Source organism: Solanum stenotomum, chromosome 11, assembly GCF_019186545.1.
Source record: "Solanum stenotomum isolate F172 chromosome 11, ASM1918654v1, whole genome shotgun sequence".
Classification (NCBI taxonomy): Eukaryota; Viridiplantae; Streptophyta; class Magnoliopsida; order Solanales; family Solanaceae; genus Solanum; species Solanum stenotomum.
In genome coordinates this window covers 45017301-45028047 of record NC_064292.1, presented here as the reverse complement: position 1 = coordinate 45028047, position 10747 = coordinate 45017301, and the positions used below count along the sequence as shown (strand labels likewise).

The window sequence follows — 10747 nt, the reverse complement described above, 5'->3', positions numbered from 1 at the left end:
ATATGGGTAATATGGCCGATATATTAATTTGGTTCGGCTAAATTATAACGAAAAAATCTAACCGAAGTGAATTTTTTTAAGGGAAAATTAGCTAACTAGTAAATATTCCTAACATAATTATTAAAAACATCTATAGTTTAAAATAATTGAACATTAGTTTACTTTAATTTTTAATTAGTAAATACACAATTTTTTTTGAAAATTAAAATTTAATTCATAACATTTTAAAACAAAAAAAAAATTTGAACAATTTTTTTCATCTATAACAACCAAATTAAATTTAAACATCAAATGATGTTTAGAAATTGGGGGTGAAATTAATATTTTTTCACGTTTTTGAATAAAATCTCAAGACTCCAATTGGCCGACCCGACTCTTTCAGAGTATTTCAGTGTTTTCGTCCTCCATTAATGGTGGTGACCAGCAACTCTCTGGGATTACCAATCACCCATTGAGGTATGCATCAAAAAGTGTCCGTCTTTGTTTTCTTTTTGTGTTTTAGTTTATGCTGTTGAGGTATCTGTGCCATAACAATGTGTTTTCATGGTTCCTCAGAGGCAAATTGGGGTTAGTCTTTATATTTTCGATCTCAATTGACTCTATCTTCTATGTCCGCTGATTTTTTGTATCTCTGAGATACTCATTTTATGCATAGGTTGAACTTTAGAGGCATAACACTGTAGGTCTTACTACCGTTCTATAAGTCTTGCCTTTTTTCCATGAGGCATAACATTGTAGGTCTTACTACCGTTCTATTAGTCTTGCCTTTTTTCCATATTCAAACTTGTTCCATGGTTTATCAATTAACACAACTAGTCTATAAATAGCATAAACATTGGACCTTATCCTAACTTTTTAATAAATATCTTATGTAATTGTACTTGAAAGGGGAAATTTGTTTTGCTTTGGTAACTGGAAAAAGCATCAAACATTATGAAATTGTGGCTATAATGAGGAGGAAAATGTGCTCTAGGAACTTCTTTTAAAAAGTTTTTTCAATATTATGGTTTCTCTGTTATACTTCAAATGATTTTGTTATTGAAATATGTCTCTTGTTGTTGTTTTTGCACTCCCATGCCCATACTGATTACAAGTTTGATGTTGTTTCGAACTTTTGTGCCAACTGGTGTTGCGCCAGTTAACTCATGAGGGATTTTATCGGTCGTAAAGAACAAATGACTGATGTTTCTTTAGATAGAGGGGGGAGGGGGATAGATAGTGTTTGGACGTTAGGGAAGAAAATGATGTTATTTTAGAGGGGAGTGGGGGGTGTAGTTAGTGTTTGGATGTTAGTCAGGAAAATGAAGTTATTATAGAAATAGTGTTTGCTAGTATATATTAGAAGTGAGAATGTGGAGGAGCTTATAGTAAAGTAAAGTAATGTGTATAGATATTAAAATGTATCAAATTTATTTTATATTGCAAGTGTATATTCTTTTCTTTCCCTTTTTCCCTTCCTCTTCACTTCTATTGACCACTGAACCGTTTTTGCTTAACTTGTTCAAGCAACAAAGTTCAAGGCTGATATTAGGGTGGAGTGGGCACAAATTCTTACCGGAGATACGTACATTTTTGGTTCGTTCTCTTTTTAAACTATCTAAATCTTATCTGCAGTATCAAGAGTAATACTAACCGTATCCGCTTTCAAATTTGTTAGTTCAGTTGGAGAAATGTAGTTGCCACTTGCCAACGTAATGGTAAACCTTCAAATAGGATTTCAAAGCAGTGACTTTGAAATTTGTTAGCTTTTCAGTCAATTGGCGTTTTACTGAATTTTATTATTTGCTTCAGTTCGTTTGATGACCATTCTGGTATCTGATTTCAATTTGTTTATCCTGTTTCGACTTGCATGAAGTTTTAGAAAGTAAAAAATACTTTTGAATTTTGTGGTCTTAAAGTAAAAGATTAGTAGAATGTCCTTTAATCTTGTGTTAGAAAGGTTAATGATTATTTTCCTTTTTTGTTTACATTTTATTTTTAATTAAACGCGCAGGGTATTAATGATTTCTTTCCATTATTGTATCTCTTATACAGTATAATTCTTATTGCAGGGGTGGATCGGCTAAAAATCAATCTTTTTAAGCTGTTACAGACTGTTTGTTGGTGTTGCAAATGTGTGGGAAATGCAGACGATATCCATCCACAACTTTGTAATTACTAATTATAGTTTTACCATTTTTAGTTTATGCCCTCCCGCTTCAGTGCACAACCAAGAAACCTTCCTCTGTCCCAAATTGAGAAGTTCATACCTAAGAAGTGGAGGAGTGTTAGAGAATCAGACCCCCAAAACTGTTGCCAGACCTTGCTGTTTAGTTCTCATGAACGTATTTCAGGGCCTTGTAAAGCAGGTAATGAACCTATGGTGGATTGCCTCCTGACAACCTTGAAGGACTTTGCAGGCCAAGGTCACATACGCAAAGCCTTTAGAACTTTTTCTCTAATTCGGACTAATGTCTCCTCTCAAACCCCTTGTGATCTTGTCATACAGTCATTGTCGTCTCTTTTATTGTGTTGTACTAATTGTAAGTCACTCTCCGAAGGGAAACAAATTCATGCCCACGTTATTAATTTGGGCGTTGCACATAGTTGGAATTTGGTGCCAAAGATAATTACATTCTATACGACCTTTGGTTTACTTGATGATGCTCATGTAATTGCTGAAACTTCAAATATTTTGCACCCTCTCCCATGGAATCTCCTTATTTCTTCTTATGTTAGAAGGGGGCAGAATGAAGAGGCATTCTCCGCCTATAGGCAGATGGTGAATAGAGGTGTAAGACCCGATGATTTCACTTATCCATCTGTTCTAAAGGCCTGTGGTGAACAGTTAAATCTTGTTTTTGGCAGGGATATTCACAAATCTATAGATGCTAGTTTCCTAGAGGGTAACTTGTTTGTCCAGAATGCTTTAGTTTCCATGTATGCGAAATGTGGAGAACTGGATGTTGCACATGATATATTTGAAAGGATGGCAATTAAGGATGCAGTTTCTTGGAATTCGATGATCTCTGGTTATGCTTCCAAAGGTATGTGGAGTAAAGCTTTTGAGCTTTTTGATAAAATGAGGGTGGCTGGTGCTGAAATGGATATTATTACTTGGAACACCATAGCTGGAGGTTGCTTGAAGACAGGTAACTTTATTGGGGCTCTTAAATTGTTCTCTCAAATGAGAACTTGTGGAATTCAGCTAGAACCTGTGGCAACACTTATTGGTTTGGGTGCATGTTCCCACTCTGGTTTGTTAAAAATTGGAAAAGAAATTCATGGTTTAGTGATTCGAAGTCACCTTGATGATTTTGATAATGTAAGAAACGCTTTAATCAACATGTATGCCAGATGCAAGGCACTTAAGCAGGCGCTTATTTTGTTTCAGTGTGTTGACTCTAAAACTGTAATTACCTGGAATACAGTCATATCTGGCTTTGCACATTGGGATAGGTCTGAGGAAACCTCCTTTCTTTTTCGAGAAATGCTGCATTCTGGTGTTGAGCCAAATTATATCACTATAGCAAGCATTCTCCCCCTGTGTGCTAGGGTGGCAAATTTACAACATGGTAAAGAATTTCACTGCTATCTTACAAGGCGTGAAGGGTTTGAAGAACATTTGCTCTTGTGGAATTCACTTGTGGATATGTATGCAAGATCTGGAAAGGTAGTTGTAGCTAGAAATCTATTTAATTTGATGAGCAAGAAAGATGCAATTACCTACACATCGCTGATAGCTGGATATGGTATTCAAGGTGAAGGAAGAGAAGCAATTAAACTATTTAATGAGATGATAAGACTCCATATAAAACCAGACCATGTGACCATGGTTGCTGCTTTGTCTGCCTGTAGTCATTCAGGCCTTGTGATGCAGGGCCAGAAACTATTTGAAAAGATGCAAAGTATTCATGGTTTAAGTCCTCATCTGGAGCACTTCTCTTGCATGGTTGACCTCTTTGGTAGGGCTGGTCTACTTAGAAAGGCAGAGGAAATTATCATAAAGATGCCTTATGAACCAACATCTGAAATGTGGGCAACTCTCCTTGGAGCATGTAAGATTCATAGGAATACTGAAATAGGGGAATGGGCAGCTGAGAAGCTGCTGGAGCTGAGGCCTGTTAATCCTGGATACTACGTGTTGATTGCTAATATGTATGCGGATGCTGGGCGTTGGAACAAACTGGCAAAAGTGAGGACTGTGATGCGGGATTTCGGTGTAAGAAAATCTCCAGGATGTGCTTGGGTCGATACGGGTTCTGGCTTTTCTCCCTTTTTGGTTGCAGATACCTCCAGTGGCCAAACCAATGAAATTTATTGTCTACTGGGAGGGCTGAATAGGCAAATGAAAGACACTGGTCATTTGTCTACAGAGGATTCGTCTTCTGAAGAAGAACTTTGTGAAGGACTTCTTTAGGAAATGAAAGGTGAAACTTTGATCCTGTCCTTTGACTATTTCCAAAAGAACTTTGCTCATCTTTCCTGTTGCAAGGTATATCCTATTGCTCATGCAGAATACGTGCCAGTTTGATCAAACATTCTTCTTTTTCTGCCATGGTTGAGGTAAATGACTGTTTTATGCATAACGGCACTTTCTTTTAACCATCTGCAAAGAAAACTTAGCCAATACTTTGACTTGTGATTCTTTCAATGCCATAGTTGTCTTTTCACCCCCCCCTGCCTGAAGCTCGCATGACTTTCTTGATCTTTTTGACCACTGATGATGTTTTCTCTTTAAAAGTTGCAGATTTTGGAGAGTAAGGGAACACTTGGAGAATTTATGTCAATCTTCAAGGTAGTGGACAGACTTTTTAAACAGAATATTGATGACATTAATTGTTCAAGTCTTAAGTGTATTTTCTCATTCGTTTTGTAGGCTTGTGATCTCAGTTAGAATGATGAGGGTTCTTTCCCTGCAGCATATGCTTTCATTCACAAGATAAATCCCTTGGTGCAGACTCATTCTGTTCCAAATAATACTACTATTCATTTTATTACATTCATTTTTATAGGTGTGTTCATCTTTTCTTGATGTACTCTCTTAAATCCCTTGGTGGAGACTTATTCTATTCCAATTATTTCCTTTTGATGTACTCCATGAAGTATTTTTATCAAGGACTGCCATTTATAGATCCTGAGAGGAGGACTTCTCACTTTTGTTTTAAGATGGACGTAGAATTTACAATTAATAAGATTCTACATAAAGTTATAAAAGTACTACCCCTTTTGTTGGGTCAAGCTTTAATTTTTATTGAAAATTTGGAACATCACATTTCGTAACTTTTCTGAGAAAACATACATGCTATAGATAGTATTTAAATTACATCATGGCATTTTATAAGAACAAATTAAATAGCAGAATTTTAGAAGTGGGCTTTAAAATGCTTGTCACACAATCCACTACTTGATCTACCCATTCTACAGTTCATGCTTCATCAACAGTTATTCAATCAGATTCTGATACAAGCGTGCTTTATATTCCGGGAGAAAAATTAGAAGGGGTAGAGGAAAACGTAGAGAAGGTGACATCAATTTCTGCTTTATAATTTTGAATGGAATAATTTCTGCAATTTTTTGCTGTTGTAACTTTCTTGATATTGTCGGGTTACTTTGTTGTGATCTGGATGTATCTTGTGATTGATGAAATGCTGACCTTTTTCTGCTGAAAACTTCTATATTTTCTGTTGTCTAAATGCTCTCCATCCATTGTTCCTTCAAGCGTGGATTATTTATCGTTTTAACTTTTAAGCAAATGACAGTACAGTTACCCATTATAGGAAGAAAATTCAATAATAGGTAACAAGAAGAATTCAACAATTGCCAATGTAAGGGGGAGGAGATTAGATACACATTAAATGTTATCCTTGAAAAATGAACCAAAGAACTTGAGAGTTTTGAGACCTTAGACTTCTGCACTCTGTGAAATTTCATTAGCCAGCAGCATAGTACTGATGGCTTGCAATTTCGTATGGAGATCCACTTGTACGGTATGATAGAGTTCAGAAAAGAAACAAGTTCAAGCTTCTGATTTTGGTCAATCAATTACCACAGGACAAAAGAGCAGAACGTTAAAGTCTAGAAATATAAGTTAGACTTCAGTCCGTCAGTCTTTTAGTCGATAATCTTTCAACCCCTTCTCCACTGAGGTTAGAAATGGTGAGGGTGGAGGTTCTACCCCCAAAATTTTACTCAAGGTGTAACTAAAATGCATGGGTGGCAACGATGTGGTTAATCACTTCTGCTGCATAACAGTCTAGCAGATACACTTCTTTTTTATGTTATGTGGATCATTCATTTGCCTTTGATGTTTTCATGTCAGTGGGTAGTAAGGGTGTCAGTACTTCATGCAGATTCTTAAAAGTACACTGAAAATTAGCAAATCGGTGTTGTCCATAATGGATACTTGTGCAGATCAGTACGCGAGACGTTCCCATTAAACAAATCCATGTAACATAGCTAATCTTTTTCCCATTTGGTTTGAAGATGACCCTCATACTGTGTGAGTAATCGGTAGTTTGGAGATAAGATTTTTTTTTTTGAAACATGTTTGGAGATAAGATTTTGTTATGTGTATGCTTCATTTACCTGCTTCTACAACTAATGTCTTAGATCAAGTGCATGTTGCCAAAGGGTAGCGATTCTTAATTTTTTTCCTCTTCTCTTTCTTTCTATTGGACTCCAATGAAAGAAAAATATAACTTTGGTAAAATAACCATATAAAATATCAGAACATTATGACGTTGTCAAAAAGAATATTAGAACATTATGTGACCAATCATGGAGAGTATGTTCAAAGAGAGGTGGAGCTGTGGAACATTGATTTGCAATACATAAAGACTCTTCTTCGGACTCTAACTTCTCGGTTATAACTTATAATGTTGTCCTCACTTTTATATTAACGCTTGTGTATAATAGGATGTACTGAAAACTAAGGGGTCGTTTGGTGTGAGGGATAAAAATAAATAGCCCTGGGATAAAAAAAATATTCCAGGGATAAAATTTGGTGTCTTGTTTGGTTTCCAAGTTTGGGATAAGTTATCCCACCATTTATACCATAGTGATGGGATAAGTTATCCCATATATATGGTGGGATAACTTATCCCAAGATAGCTAATCCCAGGATAATTAATCTTGGATAACTTGTTCCTAACCAAATGATCCCTAAGAGAACTAATGTGCAGCAGAGTCTTCACTAGCGCTTTTGAATTCAATCTGCATGGATCCTAGGTTTTAATGTCAGTGCACATCTTAAATCCATATTCTACCCTGCTACTACCCTACTGTTTCAGTCTTTCAAATCCCCCCGCCCCCCAGTTTCTACTGTTCAATGTTGTGTCCACTGCAAGCATATTCTAAGAAAAAGGAGAGAATAAGTGATTCTGAAGTACTTCCCCCGTTCACTTTTACTTGTCTCGTCTCGCTTCTCGAGAGTATTTTTTCATCATAATATGTGAAGGAGTGCAACTTATAGTATGTTTCATATAGTTTCAATGACAACATACCTGTAATCCGACAAAGTGGGGATTGGGAGAGTACAGTGTATGCAGACTGTACCCCTACCTTGGTGGTAGAGTGGTTGTTTTGGATAGATCCTTGGCTCAAGGAAATATAGTTCTAAGCAGGACGTAGAAAATGTTTCCTATAGTTCTATATCAGAAAAAGGGAAATGTTTCCTATAGTTTTATATCAGAAAAAAGGTAATGTTTCCTATAGTTTTAGAATATCTAAATTTTAAATATTAAATTTATCTAATTCAGTTTAGCTTTGAAGATAAGTCAAATTGACTCTCGTGAAGCGAAACGTGACTAGTAAAAGTAACGGAGGGAGTACATTATTTTTCTGAAAGTTTTCCTGCTCCTCTAAGCTTTGATATTTGTCTTGATAAAATATAAGCTTCTAAAGGTATTAATACCCTGAAATAGTAGTACCTTACCATTCTCAAAAAACAAAATACCCTGAAATAGTAGTAAATGATTAAATTGACTTGTTTCTCCATAAACAGGGTTCTCATGTGTGATGATTTCATTCCAGGGGTACTTTGCAAGCTGAGCTGAGGTTATTGTGCATCTTGTCAAAGCTATAGGTGCATCATTAGTTACTATTTGTGTTCCTTCTCGTCAATGTAGTCTATTTATCTTCCTTTCTCTATCATGTTAGTGCTAATCAGGATGAGATAAAGCAGCCAATAAATGAGATTCTCACTACTCTTGTATAAAATTTCGAGGCTTTCTCTAATGTAATTAGAAATGAGATTCTCAATTTACTGTAATAAGCGGAGAACAGTTCATTTTCTTTCCTGAGTAGAACATAATTGTTGCAAATTCATGAAAGGTGATATAGGCACATGACTTGCACCTCATGCTCCTAGTTATTTTATATTTTAAGTGTATATTCTTTTCCTTTTCCCCTTTTGTATTTATGGTGATGTCGTTCCTTTTAAGCACCGTAGCCTAAATGATGAATTCCATGTATAGGGGAAACATGAGCAAATGCACTTCTTAAATAACAAAGTGGAGGCAAGTGGTTAGGGTGTGTGTACAAACTCTTACTGGTGATAAGGTACATTTGGGTTTGTGCATTTTAAGTTGCCTAAATCTTCTCTGCAGTAGCAAGAGACAAGCGTAACCTGGTTATTGTTTTGCTTTCAGATTCGTCAGTTACGTTGGAAAACGCCATTGTGAAATGCGAATGCAATGACTGGAGAACACAAGTGTTTTCATAGTGGTATAATTTGTTACTTTATCTGTCAATTGGCGTTTTGCTTAGTTTTCTTATTTGTTTCAGTTTGTTTGATGTTAATACTTAATAATATCTTATAGATGATTCCAAAACAAAAATGACTGTTCTTTTTTCTATCTATAATCTCTGAAAGGAAAAAAATGTACTTTGTGTGCCATGAGAGCACATTTCCTTTCTAAATGATACTTATGTAATAACATTAACGGCTTCCGACTGTTTGCTTATTGTAATTTGCAAATCATTCTTGGTATGCTGGAGATGTTGCTTTTACTTCCTTACGAGGATTGGTTTTTCTCTCGATACAAGACAATACAAGCTGTCTTAGTAATTGTCAAAAATTTCTAGTACAATATGCTGGTTTGGTACACGAATCCAAAACTGTGATCAGCTTATCTAGCCATCATGGACGACTGAGGGAATAAAAGAAAGGTTGAGAACAATATTTGTTCCTAGCCTATCAATCTTTTGGGCACTGTACGAAATATTTGAAATACAAGAAAGAAATATCATTCAGGTAAGATTTCCAAAGGGGTTGCACATGGATGGTGAGTCACTTTGTCTTTCACGATTGATGGTAAATCCTCCCTTTGGTCAGATCTGGAGGAGACCAAATAATCAATTAGTAATATGCCTTCTATTTCCAAAAGATCTTATTGTCTCCTCGTGGTGGTCTATTTGACACTGTTGTCTTTCCTCTCATGCCAGAGAAACAAGTCCTCCATGTCATGAACTTTGTTCAAAGCTACACTTAATGGCATCCGATCCCTTGGTGATGAGTTTAGAACATAAAAGACCAACTTTCAAGATTGAGACTAGGCATTCCTCTATTGTATTGCTTTCGTTTAGCTGGGATATATTAGCCTCATTTGGTAGTATTTCCTTTTCTTCTGGTTCTTTTTCCTTATGTAATTCATGTGCCATGACATGTTTAGGCAAAGGGCATTGCACTATAATTGTGAATATTTAGACCGTCTTTGAAGATCACATCAATTGGTCTGGTGTCTGTCAACACTTCAAGCAACATGATACCGTAGCTATAAACATCTCCAAGCTTTTCCAACCTCCCGATCCGTACTCTACAAGATAAGAACAAACTGTTAGGTCACACAGGTCGTGTCAATAAGATTTTAAGGTGAATATGGCAGCTTTTATGCTGTTTAGTATGTAAAGTTATATGGTTCAGGGGTCAGAAAGATGAATATACGGGGAAAAGATGATATTTGAATTATATGAATATATATTATAAGTACCTGGTGGAATACTGGGATATATCCTATGGAACCTTTTAGCGCGTCAAAACTTTGATTACTCCAGGTAGTATTTGTTGATTTAGTGAGAGTCTTTGCCAATCCAAAGTCACCAAGATGGACCGTCATATCTTCATCAAGGAGAATGTTGCTTGGTTTTAAAATCTCCGTGAATAACCTCTCTGTTGTAGGCTTAGTACTTTGACTGCTATAGAGATATTCCCCTTAGTATACCGAACCAAAGTTCCTCTACCAACCAGGTTATCCTCAGCAAATTAACATAATAGCAAAACTAGAAGGGGAACTGTTATTGCTACTATTGCTCCTGAATCGATCTTTTCGTTTGGTGAGGGATTTCTATGTTTACTGCATGCAGGTAAATCAAAGATGGACTGACCTCTACACTGAAACTGCACTTGCATTTGAAAAGAATTGTGGAATTCTTCCCCCAAACTAGTTATTGCTGATACCCAAGTGCTCTAATCTGATAATTTGTTATGTGAGGTTTGTCAACCTTCCAACTTCTAATGGGAAAGAACCACTCAACAAGTTACGCGTCAATTGTAAAGAAATTGAAAGAGAAGACATACCTGCAACTACTTTTGGTATGTTGCCAACAAGATTGTTTCCAGTAAGGTTTAGCACAACTACTAGACCGGTACACATTCAAGATCTGCAGGTATGTTTCCTTCTAGTCTAGTGTTCTGCATGTATAAAGTTGTCAGCATTGTCAAGTTACTAAAACAGGACGTACGTGATCTTCCCTGAAAACTTATTTC

General features: G+C 36.1%; 1 protein-coding gene and 1 long non-coding RNA gene across 4 annotated transcripts; both read left to right on the top strand.

Annotated features, from left to right (window-relative positions):
* Positions 1–329: 329 nt before the first annotated feature.
* LOC125845312 (pentatricopeptide repeat-containing protein At1g71490-like) lies at positions 330–4505 on the top strand. 3 transcript variants are annotated; one of them, XM_049524793.1, is made up of 3 exons: positions 348–456; positions 1507–1575; positions 2052–4505. In XM_049524793.1, the coding sequence occupies exon 3, from the start codon at positions 2186–2188 to the stop codon at positions 4397–4399; it is 2214 nt and encodes a 737-aa protein (XP_049380750.1). In that variant the 5' UTR covers positions 348–456; positions 1507–1575; positions 2052–2185; the 3' UTR covers positions 4400–4505. The 3 variants fall into 3 exon arrangements, with proteins under 3 accessions (XP_049380751.1, XP_049380750.1, XP_049380752.1); XM_049524794.1 differs by lacking the exon at positions 1507–1575 and having other exon boundaries at positions 330–456; XM_049524795.1 differs by lacking the exon at positions 1507–1575 and having other exon boundaries at positions 446–567.
* A 205-nt stretch (positions 4506–4710) lies between these two features.
* On the top strand, positions 4711–8965 carry LOC125845311 (uncharacterized). Its single transcript, XR_007444258.1, has 5 exons — positions 4711–4777; positions 4859–5504; positions 7985–8065; positions 8457–8541; positions 8631–8965. It is a non-coding gene; the product is annotated as an uncharacterized LOC125845311 (long non-coding RNA).
* Positions 8966–10747: the final 1782 nt, after the last annotated feature.